The 19699-nt window shown below is 43.0% G+C and overlaps 1 protein-coding gene across 7 annotated transcripts in view; it reads right to left on the bottom strand.

Moving 5' to 3' along the window:
* Window positions 1–19699, bottom strand: part of SPECC1 (sperm antigen with calponin homology and coiled-coil domains 1) — a 286151-nt gene that overhangs the window by 46418 nt on the left and 220034 nt on the right. For all 7 annotated transcript variants that reach the window (XM_077892486.1, XM_077892485.1, XM_077892484.1 and 4 more), the window contains one exon: window positions 17320–17422. In XM_077892486.1, the coding sequence (XP_077748612.1) occupies window positions 17320–17422 (103 nt within the window). The remainder of the gene's footprint in view (window positions 1–17319; window positions 17423–19699) is intronic.

Below are 19699 nucleotides of genomic sequence, written 5' to 3'. Positions count from 1 at the left end.
ATTTTTGATTCTTTTTTGTATATACGCAGGAGTGGAATTGGTACTTCATATGGTGAATCTATGTTTGACTTACTAGGGATGCCAAACTATTCCACAGAGGCTACAATCACTCGACATTCCCACCAGCAGTGTAGGAGGCTTGCGATTTCTTCACATCTGTGACATGACTTGTCATATTCTTCATTTCGATTATAATACTTCTGGGCTCCAGAATTTCTCATTGGTTCCTTTTTCACACTTTGCATCTCTGTGTTGATATTCTCACTTTGAACATTCTGGGCACATTTATGGCAGAAGGCTTCAAGTAGGTCCAGTGTCTGGGCTGCCTCAGGGACAGTTCCTATTTTTTTTTCTTATGAATGGGCCAAACTTTCTTGTTTCTCTGCCTACCTGCAATTTTCTGTTTAAAGTTGACATTTTGAGTATTATTATTTTTAAAAAGACTTTATCTATTTGAGAGAGAGAGAGAGAGAGAGAGAAAGCAAGTATGGGGGGGGCGGGCAGAGGAAGAGATGACAAGCAGATTCTACACTTAGCAGGGAGCTCAATGTGAGACTCGATCCCAGGACCCTGGGATCATGACCTAAGCCTAAGGCAGACACCCAGTCAATACTTGTGCTTTTAAGTGTTCTTGAGAAATGCTGCCTGAGAAGCCCAAGGAAAACTCCTATGCCAGCAAAACAAAGGCAAGCCCTTGAGCCATATAAATATATGTATACTATATATATCCTTTAGGGAACCATCAGACAGGTCAAAATACATCACCACAGGTCCCTGAGAACAAGGTCTGTGGTACTAGCAAGCGCACAAGGAATGCTGGTCACCATCTGTAAGGCTATCGCTGAGCTGGGAAACAGAGGATGGTATAGGGTGTGGGGTCAAAATGGCAGAGCTCTTGTATGGAAACTATAGCTTCTTCCTCCCTTCGTTGTGTGTTTCCCTGCTTGTTCCAAGTTTTTGACTAGATTCCAGTGTTATGAAAAGGCTGGTTCTGACAGTTTTTGCCACCTTATATGTTGCTTTTGTGGAGGGAAGGAGTCTTAGATTTACTTACTCCCCCACTTTGCTGATGCCCTCATGGTACTATTTGTAAGAGTGGGTGATATGATAGGTGTTATAGATTGCTTTAATCAACAATTTTCTAACCCACTCTAAGAGCTAGAAAGTGGAAAGGTGCATTTGCAAGACATCCCTGCAGCTAGCATTCAGAACCAAGATGTGATTTAGGTTCTGTCAATCACAGGCACTTGCACAAAATGGACTCAGAACTGAGTCACCTGGAGAAAGAGGCAAAGTTGGGACATCCACTTGGCTAGTCCAGACTCCAGGAGAGGTGCTTTTTTTTTAACAGGAGTGGAGCCAACAATTCTGGTAGCAGGTTCCCAATTTTGCATCTTCCTGACCACCAAGGCCACCTCCTTAGTGGGCCAGTTCTGATATGAAGACTCTGGCCATTATCCCTAGAATTCCAGCCTAACATAGGTTTCTCTCACTCTCTTTAAAGATTTATTTATTTATTTTAAATTTTATTAATTTACTCATGAGAGACACAGAGAGAGAGAGAGGGAGGCAGAGACACAGGCAGAGGGAGAAGCAGGTCCTATGCAGGGAGCCCGACGTCGGACTCGATCCCGGGTCTCCAGGATCACGCCCTGGGCTGAAGGCAGCACCAAACCGCTGAGCCACCCAGGCTGCCCAAGATTTATTTACTTATTATTTTAGACAGAGAGTGAGCAGAGGAAGGGATGGGGGGGGGGGGGGAGAGAGAGAGAGAGAGAGAGAGAGAATCTCTAGCAGACTCCCCACTGAACATGGAGCCTGATGCAGGGCCAATCTCACAACCCATGAGATCAGAGTTGGACACTTAACTGATGAAGCCATCCAGGCACCCCAGCTAGTATATATTTCTTCATTTTTTAAAAGAGATTTATTTATTCATGAGAGACATAGAGAGAGAGAGGCAGAGACACAGGCAGAGGGAGAAGCAGGCTCCTCGCAGGGAGCCTGATACAGGACTTGATCCCAAATCCTGGGATCAGGCCCTGAGCCGAAGGCAGATGCTCAACCGCTGAGCCACCCAGGCATCCCAAGTATATTTCTTTAATACTCCTAACAATTCAGGGGCATCTGGGTGGCTCAGCAGTTGAGCGTCTGCCTTTGGCTCAGGTTGTGATCCCAGGGTCCTGGAATCAAGTCCCGCATCAGGTTCCCTGTGGGGAGCCTGCTTCTCCCTCTGCCTGTGTCTCTGCCTCTCTGTCTGTGTCTCTCTTGAATAAATAAATAAAATCTTGAAAAATAAAAAACAAACCTCCTAACAATTCTTTGAGAGGTCTAACCTTACTGAATAAATCCTTTCTGTTTAAAACAACTGGAATAGATTCAGTGGTCTATAACAAAGAGCCCTGAGAAACTCAGAAAGTTGCAAGTACCTGTAAGGTCCATCAGTACCACTAGTGGGGCACCTGTATGGCTGAATTGGTTGGGAGTCTGCCTTAGGCTCAGGGTCATGATTCCAGGGTCCTGGGATAGAGCCCTGTGTTAGGCTTTCTACTCAGCGAGGAGTCTGCTTCTCCCTCACCTCTGACGCTCCCTTGCTTGTGCTCTCTCTCAAATAAAATCTTAAAAAAATTAGGCCACTAGATAAAGTATTGCTTATGCCTACAGTGAAAATCCATGCAGGAGCTACAAACAATAAAATAGCTGTACATGTATTCACAGAAGGATGAACACAATATTATCAACTGGAAACACTCATTGCATATCAATGCATGATTCTATTCTTGTAAAGTTTCGAGACATGTATTTGTATATTCAAGGCAGTGGTTCTCAACCAGGAGCAATCCTTCCCCTCTTTACCCTGGTGGAGGACATCTGTCAATGTCTGGAGACATTTTTGATTGTCTCAACCAGGAGAGTGCAATGGCATTTAGTGGGTGAAGGCCAACGATACAGCTAAAATCCTACAATGTACAAGACAGCCCCCATGCCAAAGGATTGTCTGGCCTAAAACATCAACAGTGACAAGACTGAGAAACCTTGATTTAAAGAAAAATATCAAACTGTTATTAAAAATGATACTTTTAGGGGATCCCTGGGTGGCTCAGCGGTTTGGCACCTGCCTTTGGCCCAGGGTGAGATCCTGAAGTCCCGGGATCAAGTCCTGCATCAGGCTCCTGGCATGGAAACTGCTTCTCCCTCTGCCTGTGTCTCTGCCTCTCTCTCTCTCTCTGTGTCTCTCGTGAATAAATAAATAAATAAATCTTTTTAAAAAATGATACTTTTAGAGAGGAGAACTGAGCAATAGAGTAGGAATTATGTCATTTTTTTTTTTAAGATTTCATTTGATTTATTTGACAGAAAGAGTGAGAAAGAGAGAGAGAGCACAAGCAGGGGGAGAAGGAGAAGAGGGAGCAGGGAGAGGGAGTTGCTGAGGAGGGAGCCTGATGTGGGGGCTCGATCCCAGGGCTCTGGGATCATGATCTGAGCTGAAGGTAGATGCTTAACTCACTGAGCCACCCAGGCACCCCTACATCACTGTTTATATACAATATAACAATATATCATTTCATTCCCCCCCAAAGAACTAGGATTAATTTTTTTAATTGAAAAACTATAAATAAGGAATAAACCAAACAACACCATTTATTTCTAATAATAAATGGACCTAATGCTTAGTGTAAAGATTCAGAAAACACCCAAAGACAAGATCAGTTATGACCCTTTTGTCTTGATCCTTTGTATGATCAATTATGATCCTTTTGATCCTTAAGCAACAAAACCCAACAGGAACTAACTGAAGCAAAGTGGAAATCTGTTCTAAGGATTTTGTTTCAAAGAAACTAAGGATATCTGAAAGGATGCTGCTACAGAGTCTTGACAAGTACCCGGAATCAGGGGATTGGAAGGTGTCCCAGCTATTTTATGGCCTGAACTTCTCCCCATGCATTTGTTGAGTTTTCTGTCCCTATAGAGGCTTCTTCTACTGCTTTCCTGGTCAGTGTGGCTCTGCGAGGCATCTCCTCGGCTACCTCCACCTCAAGTTCAGACTGGCAGGAGGACTCAGAGACTCAGTATGTGGCTACCTGCACAGGCATACACAGATTTACTGCTATTCACGGGTTTATGGCCATGAAAGGCTACAAAACTGCAAAGGGAAAAGCCACATGAGGTCAAGTCTGAAGGAAACAAGATGCAAGCTTCCAAGAGTCCTCTTCCGGTGGACTTAATTCCCCCATCAATGACTTGTGACCACATGCATGTGGTGTTGTCAATCAAGGAAGCTCACTAGGGACTTGGCCCTGGGTTTATAAGAGGGGCTGGTCACGTAGGCGTCCTCCGTCTAGCACATTCCAAAACTCCAGACTCCCAGCGGGAAGGCAGGTGTTCAGCAGAAACCACAGTGGTTTCTGGGCCTCTCTTATAAGTTCTGGGAATGCTGAGAAGGCTCCCCAAATCCAATTACCAGACACCAGTTAAGGGCCACCTTGCGAGTAGCCCTTGTAGGCACAGCTATGGGTAGGCCTGTTGCATTCGTGATTCTCTGCACAGTGGCAAAAACAGAGAGGCTGATTGGCCCAGCTTCAGCTGGGTGCCCACCCTGGTGCCAGTCGGCAGTGCTTCTTTGTTAGATTTGTTGACAAAGGTGAGATGAGTCCCTCCCCATCTGCTGTGCAAACAATCTCACAGGGATCTCTACAACACCCTTTGATGCTTTTGTTCAGGAAATAATTTTTATTACTCAAGATCTCCTCTATCTGGGCATGCACACACAAATGAGACAAGGAAGCAGAGCTTCCAGGCATGAGCTAAAACCCCTGGGAATCCGGATTGCTGGCAGTTGAATGTATGTTCGCCACAACCTGGGAAATAATGCCTTTTGTCTTTATTTTCCAAACAGATTCTACTGTTGCCTCAGGTCGTAGACAATGCCTGGTGCCATTGAAAAACATCTTCACAAACCATCATGTCTCTCAAACAGCTGCAGAAGCAGAGATAGTGGGTGAGAAAAGCCTCAAAAGAATAGAGGCCAAAAAAAAAAAAAAAAAGAAAAAAGAAAAGAAAAGAATAGAGGCCAATGGTGACACTCATCTTCCATTGAGAATCTGTCTTTATAATGAAATCAGGAAAAGAACCACTCTGATGACAATAAATAGATCAAAGCACTGTACGTTCTTTGGACTGTGCATATGGTCCTCAGGAGACCTGTCTCCAAAAAGAAAACAACAAATCGAGCTCCACATGGCCTGATATTCCACAGGCTGCTTGCTATTGGACGAGCATATGCTAGTACTTGTCTGTGGGAACTGAGAGACAGAAAAACAGAAGTCGCCCGCCCGCAACTTGGGTGTTCTTTCCAGATGCAAAATAAGATTTGTTTTGGACAACACAAAGATTGCTTTTTCTCTAATAGAGAAGACTATACAGCTCCTGGCTCATGGGCTAAAAACAGGTTCAATGATGTCTGTTTGTGCCTTCCTGGTGCCATAACTATCCCTTACTAGCCCAACTCTTGCAACACAAATTTGGAAACCGCATAGACTCAGGTTTTTAAGTAAGTCTCTTGCTAACACTTGCCTCTTGTTATCTGAAATGCAAGAACCACGTATGATTTGAGTAACAGAAGATACTCGTGTAAATCTGTATTGCAGGAAAGGGTCAGCCAACTTTTTCTGGAAAGGGCCAGATGGTAAATAATTTTGGCTTGTAGGTCATACAGCCAAAACGGCTCTACTATAACTCAACTCTGCAGTTGTAGCACAAAAGAGTTATAGGCTGTGTGTACCGGGATGACTGTAACTGTGTTCTAATAAAAACAAGTAGCGGGAGATCCCTGGGTGGCTCAGCGGTTTGGCACCTGCCTTCAGCCCAGGGCATGATCCTGGAGTCCCAGGATCGAATCTGGTTCTCCTTCTGCTTATGTCTCTGCCTCTCTCTGTGTCTCTCATGAATGAATAAATAAAATCTTTAAAAACAAAATACAAGTAGTGGGCTAGATTTGGCCCCTGGGGAGAATACTGATCTTAAATCTACTGTTATAGGATCAGACCTACATTATTACTATAGGATCAGACCTACATTATCACTATTTCAAGTGGCAAAAGCTTTGAGAAGATCAAGACTTTGCGTTACTGTCTTAAAAAAATAAGATGGGGCCAGGCCAAAAGAAACTTCTGAGTTATAGCCTGTAAATTCAGGGTAAGGGGATTTTAAGTACATCACCTGGAAAAGTGCCATTTTTCTGAAAAAATGTTTTTATCAATCTTTTATGTTTATATTTTAATGTAAAAAGATGCAGTGTTTTGCTTCCATTGACTTGCTGTCACATGGTTTTGAAATAGCACAGAAGAGATGTGAATGGAACCAATCCTACAGGCTCCTCAAGGCCAGTCTTTCAGCTGAGCAGGAAGCTCAACAGGGGACTCAATCCCAGGACCCCAAGATCATGACCTGAGCTGCAGGCAGGCACTTAATTGACTATACCACACAGGTGCCCCCTGTCATAATATATGCATAATATATGTTTGATGCAAAGAATATATTTGGTTTATGATTCATAATAAAGTGAATACCTATGAATCTCAGATCCCAAATAAAAATCAGAGAGTACCAATACCCTGTGCATTTCTATGTTTTATTGTTTTATTTCAATTAGTTTTTTTAACATTTTATTTATTTATTTCACACAGAGAGAGAGCACAAGCAATGGGTGGGGGAGAGGGAGGAGCAGACGCCTGCTGAGCAGGGAGCCCAACTCAGGACTCGATCTCAGGACTGCAGGATCATGACTTGAGTCAAAGGCAGATGCTCAACCACTGCAGATGCCCCTCAATTAGTTTTTAATATACAAAGTAGTACATGGGTATGCTTTTTAAGGTTATATTTGGTAAGATTTCAAATTTGAATTCTAGTTTCCTACCCATCCCTGATGTTACCTCCCTGATGCCCAACTTAAGTTCTTCTTAATGCTGTTTTTAAAAAACAATAGTTTCACTGAGATATAATTCACATACCATGAGGTTAACTTGTTGAAATGTACAATCCAGTAGCTTTTAGTATATTTATAAGGTTGTGCAACTACTACCACTGTCTAATCTCAGAACATTTTCATCAGCCCCAAAAGGAAGCCTGTGCCCAGTTACTCTTGATTCCCATCCCCACAACCCCTGGCAACCACTGATCTGCTTTCCAACTCCCTGAATTCGCTTACTCTGGACATCTCATATATGCAGAATCACGGAATATGAATTTTTGCAGCTGGCTTCTTTCTTTAAAAACATGCAATTAAAAAAATTTTTTTTTTGTTAAGAATCAACATGCTCAGTGTAGAAAATGAAATACTATAGGAAAGCATGAATAAATTTTAGTATTTAGCCAGAAATAATCACTGCTAACATTTGTTTAACATTTGTATAAATTCCTTTTTATAGAATTGGAATTATACTATACAGACTGCTTTAAAATTTGATTTTTTACTTAATGTAGTGTGTACATTTTTTCCAGTGCCTTTATATATATTTGCCCAAAGCATGATTTTAAAGGCTTTATAATATTCCATTATACACATACATCGTAATTTATTTGATTTGTCTTTTTTTATAATTTTTATTTATTTATGATAGTCACAAAGAGAGAGAGAGAGAGGCAGAGACATAGGCAGAGGGAGAAGCAGGCTCCATGCACCGGGAGCCCAACGTGGGATTCGATCCCGGGTCTCCAGGATCGCACCCTGGGCTAAAGGCAGGCGCTAAACCGCTGCGCCACCAGGGATCCCTGATTTGTCTCTTGTTGGAAATTTGTATCACTTCCAGTTTTCACAAAATGATGTTAAATAATAAAACTATAATAAACTTGGCTGAAATTATATTTTCATTAGCATCCATAATTATCTCTTTGAAATAAATGCCTACTAACATAATTTGTATTAAAGGGCACACTGATTTTGAGATTCCTGATACAACTGCTACATTTCCCTCCCCAAAGATGGGATTCATCTACATTCCTACCAATGGTAGAAGCAGGATTATGATTTTGCCCAGCTCATCACTTAAAAAAAAAAAAACAAAAACAACAACAACAACCAAGAAATTCCATTATGGTAAGCAAAGAAATGACATCTCCTTCTTTTATTTGTATTTCTTTGATCATAAATGAGAGTGAACAATGCTTAAAGTTTGTAAAATAATTTTTGGTTATTTGAAGTGCCTGGGTGGCTCAGTCAGTCTGACTTGGTTTTGGCTCAGGTCATGATCTCAGGGACGTGAGATGGAGCCCTGTGTTGGGCTCTGTGCTGAGTATGGAATCTGCTCAAGATTCTCTTCCCCCACCCCACAAAAAAAAAAGAAAAGAAAAGATTCTCTTTCCCTCTTTCCTTCTGCCCCTCTCCTTCGGCTCCCACCATCGCAAAAAAAAAAAAAAAAAAAAAGAATTTAAAAAATGTTTTTTGGCTATTTATAACTATTATGCCTGTTAGTGATTAAATTTTTAAAAAATTTATATGGAGTTCACAATATTGAGCTCAAGGACCCGCAGCCATGAAGGCTGTCAGAGCCTGTCCTACAGAGAAGGTATTCAAATCTCTGGGAAGACAAGACTATTAGTCCAATTCCCTTGGAGACCAGGGAGGAATGCAAGGGAATACTCAGGGCAGAGGTGTGCATGCCTTCAGGTGTAACCACTCTCCATGGGGGCATGGCAAAAGCCAAGCTACCAGCCCTCTTTTTGTGCTTAAACTCCCACTCAGAACCCTGGAGCCCAATTTCCACCTGAAATGAACCCATGAACCACTCTCCAGCCTGGTTCTGATCTACCCTGTACCTTGCCCACCATCAGCCCAGACACGCTGGCCTGCATTCTGTCCCTGTAACACATCAGGCTGTTTTCTGCCCAAAACCCCTTACACTAACTATTCCCTCCGCCTGGGACTCCTTCTATCTCATCTCCGCACGGTTGGCTCTTCCTGTCATTCTGGTCTGAGGGTACACATCACCTACTGAGACAGGCCTACCCAATCTAGGGTGCCCCCAGTCACCCCACATTGTCCTGCTCCATGCAGTTCTTGGGGCTATTTCCCTGGCCCATCTCTTTTCTTTTTTTGTTGTCTGTCTCATTTTGCTGTCTGTCTAGACCTGGTTTGCTGAGTACAGGATCCAGCAGGTGTTCAGTATATATTTGCTGAGTATGTGCATGTTTTCATAAAATCTGTTTGGTGACCCCCGTCAACACCCCAACCTTGGACTAAAACTAGTCTGATTATCCCATGCTCGATATTCACCTGTCTGAGGTGTTGGAAGTGTCCCCACGATGTTCTCCCAGAAACTACGCTGAATTAGAACTGTTGGGAGCCCCCTCCTGAGCTGCTGGCCTGAGCCCGATGCCACATGACTCCTAAGGCAATAGCAGCATCCAGTTCTTAACCACCGCTGCCCCTGCAGCCACAACCAGGTCCCATTAGTGCTTGGCATCTCACTCCTCTGGTCTCAGCACTCATGAAGGAGAATGAGAAGCCCCTCAAACTTTGATCCAGTCTTGGTTAAAATTAAAAGGTAAACTGTGACTCACAATGCTACCTGATGGGTTGATTTGGGGAAAAAACAGTCTTGTTGACAACTAAGTTATCTTACTGAAAATATCTTAGTATAGATAAGGAAGAGATGGTTAGAGGATATTTATACACTAAGGATGACAGAAGCATTGTGAAGAAAAACACTGGAAAGGGCAAAGGTCTTCTTTGAGTTTAAACCCATGGAGCTTCTATTACTGTCCAAAATGTTATTTTGTTCAGTTTCCTGAGAAGGAGTAAGGAACCCTGGGCTATTCAACTATTCACCAAAAATTTATTGTTTAATCTCTCAGGAATTAAGCCTTTAACTATGAAGCGTACTCTGGCAACAGAGCTTATGGAAGAGGTTACAAGAAACAGAATTTACTTATCAACATTCAGAATATGTCATCAGAAAATGGAGGTTTACTTAAGCAGTAAATGAACTCTAGAGACTTGAAATTTATAACCCACAGCTCTCTCTGTCTTTAAACGCATGTGGTGTAGATTTTTCTCGTTTGCCGGAGATCTTCAGAATCGTTAGGTCTAACCTTTGTAGTGGTGTTTGAAATAGCAGTGCCTCTACTAAATCTAAATCCAACTATGAACGCTTGTCCTCCGTGGTGTCTGTGGGCCAACAGGAACTTTTTAGCCCTAAGTTGTCCCCGTGCTGAGGTCTTATCAATACCCAGAAAACACCAGGGGGGGCACTCTGCAGGGTAAAGTCAGCCAGTTTGGTGCTGCCGTGTCCTCTGCATTTCTCTCTCCATCCTGATGTCCTCAGACCTCAGCTAGGCTAAGAATGGTGAGTGTGCTTGGCCTTCTGCCCTCCCTTAGCTGAGGGACCTGACCTGTGATGCACTGTGATGAGTGGGTGGAATTCAGCTGTAAATCTCTGCAAAGTCCTCGTCCCTCCCAAGAAGCATGACTAGATGCAGCCACCCCATGTGTCTGCAGGTGGCACGTTGGCTGTGTTCCTAGGGCCCTGCTGTGCTCCGCTAGGTGTGGCCAACACTGGTGACTCAGTCAAGGTCAAAGGGCAAATTTAAAAGGATGAGTTCTGCCAACATCCTGAATGACCTTAGTAAGCTTAGGGAAGCTGGTTCTGGCCCAGGGCCTCCAGGGAAGAGCCCAGCTGACCCCCTGACATCTGCCCTGACATCCAGAGGCGTGAGCCCCACTGAGATCACCAGGACTTCTAATCCACAAAGTGGTGAGCTAGTAATAAATGGGTGTCGCCTCAGCTACTAAATTTGTAGTAAATCACAGCAACAGAAAACTAAAAGAGTGGAGTGGCTGGGATCACGGAGTGACAGAGAGAATCACATAGTTTCTTCCTCATGGTCAGATTATTCACTTTTCCTAGATTGTAAACCGATGATGTCTTCTTCAGGACATTAGTGTGTTTGAAGTTCGTGTCCGCTGGTGCTTCTTATTTTTTACAACACACAGGCTTTTGGCAATTTGAGATCCAGAACTGAAAGGGTTTTTTGTAGGCAGATGAGAGGTTTTTAACCTGAAGTTTTCAAGGCTGCCTACACATCAGAGTGAACTGAGGCCCAGAATCCCTGCTGGTGAGACCCTAATTCCTGAGATCTGGGGTTAGGCCCAGGCATACTATTTCATAAAAACTCCTCGGTGATTTGAAGTGTAGTCAGCACTGAAAACAGAGCTGGGCAGCAGAATTCTTTTTTTTTTTTTTTTTTTTTTAATATTTTATTTAGGGCACCTGGGTGGCTCAATGGTTGACCATCTGTCTTTGGCTCAGGTCATGATCCCGGGATCCTGGGATCGAGTCCTGCATCGAGTTCCCCACAGGGAGCCTGCTTCTCCCTCTGCCTGTGTCTCTGCCTCTCTCTGTGTGTCTCTCATGAATAAATAAATAATATCTTTAAAAATTTTTAAACATTAATTGAGAGCATGAGTAGGGGGAGGGGCAGAGGGAGAAGGAGAGAGAATCTCAAGCAGACTCCTCACTGAGGGTGGAGCTGACATGGGGCTCAATCTCATGACCCTGAAATCATAACCTGAGCTGAAAACAAGTTTGATGCTTAACCCCCTGAGCCACCCAGGTGCTCCTGGGTGGAAGAATTCTAAGACACCCCATGATCTCTACCCTGCCCCCGGTGTTTCTCCTGTGATCATGTTATATGACGTGGTAAAAGGATCTGACAGATTGAATTAAGCCTGCTAATGAACTGGCCCTAAAACAGGAAGATTCTCTGGGTGGGCCTAACCTCATCACATGAGGCTTTATTAAAGCAGAGTTTTCTCGGGCTGGAGGCAGAAGTCAGAGATCTAAAGTATCAAAGTGTGCAGGATGTGATGGCTGCTAGAGACCGACTGAGAATGGAGGGGATCATGTGGAAAGAACCTGAGCAGCCTTCAGTTGCTTGGTGTGACCTTGGCTGACACCTGGCAAGAAAAATGGGGGTCTTGGTCTTAAAACTGCAGGGAACCTGCCACCAACCTAAAAGACACGGGATGGATTCTTCCCCAGAGCCTCCAGGTGAGAATATCACGCAACTGACACCTGATTTTAAGCTACATGGTGCTGGGCTTCTGACCTCTAAGTACTGTGAGCTCATAAACAGTGTTTTAAGTCACTGAGTCTGGTACTTTGTTACACATCCAAAGAAAATGACACCAGTGACTTTGAAAGCAATGAAAATAATTGGCCATTTCTAGCCAAACTCTTTTCAAATTATATTTCCCAATGGAGAGAACTTGAATATCACTTTACACATTTCTTGCTACTATAACACAACTCCAATGTTTTCATTTGACTCTTGAAATCTGAGGCCATTAAAACCTTAAAACTCAACCTGCACCAACATGCTAAAAGTTACAGATTCTAGCTTTTGAGAGGTAAGTGAGATGTAGGTAATCTGTACCTATGCCCTAAACCATGTCAATCACCAGTGTTGGCCACACCGAGCAGAGCATGGCAGGGCCCTAGGAACATAGCCAAGGTGCCACCTGCAGACACATGGGGTGGCTGCATCTAGTCATGCTTCTTGGGAGGGACGAGGACTTTGCAGAGATTTACAGCTGAATTCCACCCACTCATCACAGTGCATCACAGGTCAGGTCCCTCAGCTAAGGGAGGGCAGAAGGCCAAGCACGCTCGCCATTCTTAGCCTAGCTGAGGTCTGAGGACATCAGGATGGGGAGAGAAATGCAGAGGACACGGCAGCACCAAACTGTCTGACTTCACCCTGCAAAGCGCCCCCCCCCCATGGTGTTTTCTGGGTATTGATAGGATCTCAGCACTTGGACCCTTAGCGCTAGAAAATCCTGGGTTCCCTGCTGGCTATCAGTCAGGGGCCTCTCTGGGCTATTGATGTACCACCCCCTTTACTTTCAAGCCCACTATTAGTGCATTGAGTCTTTATGATGCTTCAGAGCAAACTCCTGGCTTTTAAAGGTTCATGTGTTGGGTCTCCCTTTAGCCATATGTAAGGAGGAGATTATTTAAGGGTGAGGGTCACCCTGCCTACACATCTACCACCTTGTCTTCTAGCCCCTTGAGAACCCTTTCTGGTAATTACATGAAAGATGTAAATTTCTGTCATAACCCCAAAGAAAAAAATAAAAGCAGATTTAAAAAGGGAGATGTAGGTTCCATGGGTCAGATCTAACCATAGCTTGGGATGTAGTTAACAGGAAGCCCATGGACTGGGAATAATTTGCAAGGCCTTCCTGGAAACCTGACTTAAAAAAAAAAAAAAGCCAGGGAAATCTGAGTTGAGGGGTGCCTGGTGGCTCAGTCGATTAAGCATCTGCCCTTGGCTCAGGTCACAATCCCAGGGTCCTGGGATTGAGCCTTGGGTCTGGCTCTTTGCTCAGCACAGAGCCTGCTTTTCTCTCTCCTCCTTGCTCACTATCTCTGTCTCTCTCTCAAATAAATAAAAATCTTAAAAAAAAAAGAAAAAGAAATCTGAGTTGAGTAGAATGTCTAGAAAGGTCTCCTCTTTGCTGAGAGCCACTTCAAGCTTAGTATGGGCCTCGCTCTGGGCTGAGTGTGTGTTCATGTTCCTCCACAGGATCTCAGTCCTTGGGCTACCTCAAGACACCGAAACTCAGCAGCGGGTCTGACCCACTGTTCTAACTTTTCAGTCCTGCTACCCTGTCTTACCTAAATTCCAACTCATGCAGTTGCTAAAGTGATGATGTCCTCATTCTGACCTTCCAAACCTAGTACCTGGAGTGGGATAAACCTTGATGAAAACACACAAGTCTTCACCTTCCTCAGGTGAGGTAAGCCTCTGCTCAAATGTCACCTCCCGGACCTCTGTATGACAATGGTGTCCAGCCAGCATTCCTAATCCTCCTCCTTGGACTTCTCTCCACAGGACACTCTAATATAGTACATATTTTACTTTTAAATTTGAATTTGTCACTCCCTGTGAAGATGAAAGCCTCACAAGAGCAGAAATTCTGCGTGATTCATTCACTGTTGATTTTTCAGGATCTAAAAGATAATGTGGCACCAAACAGACCCCTCAATAAACACTTACTGAATTAATATATAGAGAGTTTTTTTTTTTTTTTTTGTAATATATGGAGAGTTTTAACAGAACCTATCATGCTATACTTTGGCTAAAAAGAAAGTTCTTTCAAATGAAAATGCACATGGCTACCAGTTGTTCTTTCTTTTTTTTTTTTTTAAACTGAGCTGTCTGAGTTTTCTACAATTTATTTTTGGCTTCCTGAGTCGGAAAGAATAAAGCTTTAGAAGGCTTAAGAGGCGTCTCAGACAAACAGGTCTAGACAGAGGATATTTTGTGAGGAGTAAATAAATCAGACACATATGATTTATGTTTCCCTCTAAACTTACAGAGATTTAATGGTGAATGAAAAATACTCTTTGGGCAGAATTGAGTTTTGGGTTTCATCAAGTGTAAAATGCTTTGAAAACTAGTTCAAGATGTTCAAAAGCAAAACAAAAAAAAATCACTATAGCAGGAAATAAAACTCTCACTCTCATGACAGGAAATATATGATTGTATAATCAATCCCTCCCTGCAATCTAATTACAACAATACTAGGTGCTGAAGGGCCAATTCCTTCTGGAGATTTTAATCGTCTTTTTGTGTGTATCTAGCACTTCCCTTGCTCCGCTTCTATAAGATGGGAAGAGATGGCTCTGTCAAGCATCAGTGAGCACATGTGGCTCAGCCAAGGCCAACACCTTGTTTCTGGCCTTTCTTGGCTTCAGTTTTGTTACCAATCCTACTCCTCCTCCACTAAAGCCTCCCCAAATCAGCGTTCTCTCCCCTCTACTCCTTAAGCTTTTCCATTTCCTCGGCAGCGTGGCTGACATGCCGAGGTATGCTGTCATTGGGGTGGCCTTCCTTTATGGGCTGGTTTTGACCCTGAGAATGGGCTGAAGCAGAGAGGGCACAGAGCAGGTAAAAGAGAAAACAATATGTTGGAAACAAGCTTATACTCTGGGAGTCTCTATTACTGGCTATTAAGTGAACTAATTTTTTTTCTTTTTCTTTTTTATCAGAAAAAAAGGGGGGGGGGAAAGTAATGTCAAAGACACAAAATACGGGATGCCTGGGTGGCTCAGTGGTTGAGCATCTGCCTTCAGCTCAGGTTGTGATCCTGGGGTCCTGGGATTGAGTCCCTCACTGGGCTCCCTGCAGGGAGCCTGTTTCTCCCTCTGCCTGTGTCCCTGACTCTCTCCCTCTGTGTCTCTCATGAGTAAATAAATAAAATCTTAAGAAACAAAAGACACAAAACACTTATATTCTTGGGTAGAATCTGATCTTAAAGACACTTGACTCCTGCTATTACAAAGGCAATCCCACCCAGCCCTGCTGCTGCAGATGTATCTGGGCCAGCTCTTGGCCAAGGCCTTGTTTCCTTGCTAGTTTCTTTCTTTCTCTGTCCCTACCACTGTTGTGGTGCCAGAATCTTCAGGATTTTTAGCAAAGTGGGGTAAAGGTATGAGAAAGTGGGGCCTGAGTGGGGAAGAAGGAAGATATGGCAGTTTTATTTTATTTTTATTACTTAAAATGTATGTATGTATGTATGTAGGTATGTAAGTAATCTCTGTACCCAAAGTGGGAATTGAACTCATGACCCCATGATCAAGAATCACATGCTCTACTGAGCCAGCCAGGCATCTTGGAGACAGCAATTTTAAAGAGGGTGGCTATTTAATGGGAAAGGGAACACAATCCAACTTATAGAAGAAAACACTGGAGAATATCTTCGTGTCTTTGGAACAAAGATTTCTGAGACAGGATGCAAAAAGCAGTAACCACGGGAAAAAGACTAATACATGAGACTTGATTAAAATTAAAGACTTGATTCAACAAAAAAGTGAAAGTTCAAGCCACCCCAGGGATATCTGCAATACATCTATTTGACAAAGGAGGGTTATCCAGAATATATAAAGAGATCCTGAAAGCAACAAGGAAAAGAATGACAATCTGATTTTAAAATGGGCAAGAGACCTGGAGAGCACATCCCAACAGAGACTACCCAGATGTCCAGTTAGCATGTGGAAAAGTTCTCAGCCTCACCAGCCAGTAGGGAAGTGCAAATCCCAACTGCAAGGAGATACCCACTACACACTTATCCAAAGATGAGGAGTAACAAGACTGGTGTTGTCAAAGAGAATGCAAAGAAACGGATCTCTCATCACTTGCTGGTGGGAGGTAAACTGTACAACTGCTTCAGAAACCTGTTTGGCACTATCTACTGTGCTTGAATATATGCATACCTGATGGCCCAGTAATTCCATTTTTAGGTGTAGATCTAGAAAGAATGAGCACACGTTCCAAGAGACATGCACAAGAACGTACCAGCTCTATGTATGATAGCCCTGAACTGGAAATAACTCATCTGTCCAGCAAGAACAGAATGGGCAAATAAATAATGGGTATGATCACACAATAGGTTTCAAAGAGTGAAGAAAATGAACAAACTGCGTAAGCGCTAATACTACTGTATGAGAAAAGCAAGATGCAGACATTACAGTTTCGGATTGCATTTATGTAAAGTTATGCAGGCAAAACAAATATACCACTTAGGGATGCCTGCTTTTTGTGGAAAACTATGAGGAAAAGAGTTGAGGACAATAGTTATCTTTGGGAGTGGTAAGGGGCTAGGATCAGAAAGTCACATAAAAGGTTTGGGGGAACTGGCAATGCTCTATTCCTGGACGTAGGGATGGCATGGGTTTTCACTGCATAATAACCCATGAAACTACAGCTTATATTTGATGAATTTTTATCTTTGTATATATTTCATAATAACAAAGCTTACACTTATATGGAATATTACTTCCTCGTATAACTTCTCCAGAAAACAAACACTGTCCTAATAAGCTGAAACTTTAAACTAAATGCAAACAGCTCTTAAAGTGTACACAGAAAAATTCTGAAGGCCCATCTAAATGAGACCTTTGTGTAAATTAGGGGAAGGCACCCTCTTTGGGACAGTGGTTCAGCAAAAGCCATCTCCCTGGACTGAAGCAGCCTGGTGGGCGCACTGTTTGTGGAACTCGTATCTCCTCTGAGCACAGAAAAAGCTGCCCCTTCCCACAGGAGCAGGAGACCTGCAGTGAGGTACACAGTTTGCTAGGCAGAGCACAGACTGGCATTCAGTCCCCTTTGCCTCTGTCTGGGCACTAGAGCAAACCCTACTACTACTGGCAGCCCTCCCTAGGGAGAATAGAAGGACAGCAATTGTACCAAACATATGCATGCAAAGGACTGCTGCTGCCCAGAGCTGGCTGGAAGCTGGCCGATGCTGTCACTTACCGCATAGCCTTCTGTCTTCTTCTGGCACCATTTCAGGAGAGCATTGCGCTTGGAGCCGCCATATTCCCGGGCCAAGGCAGCCAGAGGGTCTCTCCTTTCCACACTAGTTAGAAAGAAGAGCACACAGTAAAGATAAGATGCTAATTTTTAAGGCTCTCAAGTATACAAGAAAGAAATAGCTAGATTAGAAAAGCAAAAGTCTAGGTCTATCCAGTGAGACTTGAGAGAAACAACCAAATCAGCCATATTAATAATGTATCTTATTACATCTCACGAATCGAAAGAAAAATTAAATTGTGCTTCTTGGCTACTGGAAGTCTGGAAAGAGATTGGTCTTGGTTTTTGTTTTTTTAAATCCACCTGTTGGCTCCATCCATCTAGCCCATCATTTACTTACATACAGTATCATTTTAATTAAAGACACCATAGAAAAAATCCCCACATGTTTCAAGGCAACACCTATATCTATATAACCCATAAAAGGTAGACCAAAAGGGCAATTTGAGACACCAGACTGGCTGCTTATGAGAAGTGATGGGAAGGGAGATTACAAGATGAAAGTCAGTAAAAATGACTCAAAAGAGGGTCTTTGTACACTCCAACGGTGGTACTCCTCAGGCTGTACTACATTGACTCAATTCTGAGCACCAGCTTACCCGAAGGAAGTGATTTTACTAATTAATACAGGAGAGCATTCTAAGAGCAAGAGCTTAGGGGCCCCCTTCTCGATTTCCTATAGATATCTATGTTAATTTTTATGCTACCTAAGATTATCCACATATTAACAAGGGATTTAAGATCACGCAGTTTCTTCTGTGATGAATACCATGAAATGAGAATTCTAGTCCTCATGGTTAGAAAAGAATGTAGGTGCAGGAAGTAAACAAGAACAGAAGGGTGGTGTGTCTGGAACATCAACTGTTAACAGGTACAATTTAAGAGGACAGTTCACCCCTGAGCAACATGGGAATGAGAGGAGCTGACCTTGTACACAGTTGAAAATCCATGTACAACTTTTGACTCTCCCAAAACTTAACTACTAATAGCCCACTGTTGACAGGAAGCTTTATGGATAACATATAGTCAATTAACATATATTTTGTATATTATATACTGTATTCTTACAATAAAGCAAGCTAGAGAAAAGAAAATGTTATTAAGAAAATCATAAGGGCAGCCCGAGTGGCTCAGTGGTTTAGCGCCGCCTTCAGCCCAGGGTGTGATCCTGGAGACCCGGGATCGAGTCCCACATTAGGCTCCTTGTATGGAGCCTGTTTCTCCCTCTGCCTGTGTCTCTGTGTCTCTGCCTCTCTCTCTCTCTCTCTGTCTCTCATGAATAAATAAATAAAATATTAAAAAAAAAAGAAAATCATAAAAAAGAGAAAATAAATTTCTTTTTTTTTCTTATTTTATTTATTTGTGAGAGACACAAAAAGAGAGGCAGAGACATAGGTAGGGGGAAAAGCAGGCTCCCCGCAGGGAGCCCAATGTGGGACTTGATCCCAGGACCCTGTGATCACGACCTGAGCCAAAGGCAGAAGCTCAACCACTGAGCCACCCAGGCGTCCCGAGGTACAGAGATTTTTTTTTTTTTAATATTATTTATTTATTCATGAGAGACACAGAGAGAGAGAGGCAGAGACACAGACAGAGGGAGAAGCAGGCTCCATGCAGGGAGCCTGACGTGGGACTCGATCCCGGTACTCCAGGATCACGCCCTGGGCTGAAGGCAACGCTAAACTGCTGCGCCACCCGTGCTGCCCAGTAGAGAGATTTTTAAGAAAACTTCCTACTTGCATTAAAATTTTTCTTGTGAAGATGTGGTTTATGTATACAATGGAATATTACTCAGCCATTAGAAACGACAAATACCCACCATTTGCTTCAACGTGGATGGAACTGGAGGGTATTATGCTGAGTGAAACAAGTCAGTTGGAGAAGGACAAACATTATATGGTCTCATTCATTTGGGGAATATAAAAAATAGTGAAAGGGAATAAAGGGGAAAGGAGAAAAAATGAGTGGGAAATATCAGAAAGGGAGACAGAACATGAGAGACTCCTAACTGGGAAATGAACAAGGGGTGGTGGAAAGGGAGGTGGGCAGGGGGTGGGGGTGACTGGGTGACAGGCACTGAGGGGGGCACTTGATGGGATGAGCACTGGGTGTTATGCTATATGTTGGCAAACTGAACTCCAATTAAAAAAATATGTAAAAATAAATAAATAAATAAATAAATAAATAAATAAATAAATAAATAAATAAATCTTAAAAAATTTTTTTTTTCTTGTGTAATTTGATGGCTGCTGTTCCTTGTACCTGGCTTATGTGTCAATTTAAGTCCATGAGTTTCTGTGGTCAGAGTGGCTGTTAACTACAA

The sequence above is a fragment of the Canis aureus genome, chromosome 3 (genome assembly GCF_053574225.1).
Source record: "Canis aureus isolate CA01 chromosome 3, VMU_Caureus_v.1.0, whole genome shotgun sequence".
Classification (NCBI taxonomy): domain Eukaryota; kingdom Metazoa; phylum Chordata; class Mammalia; order Carnivora; family Canidae; genus Canis; species Canis aureus.
This window is presented reverse-complemented; position numbering and strand designations above follow the sequence as displayed.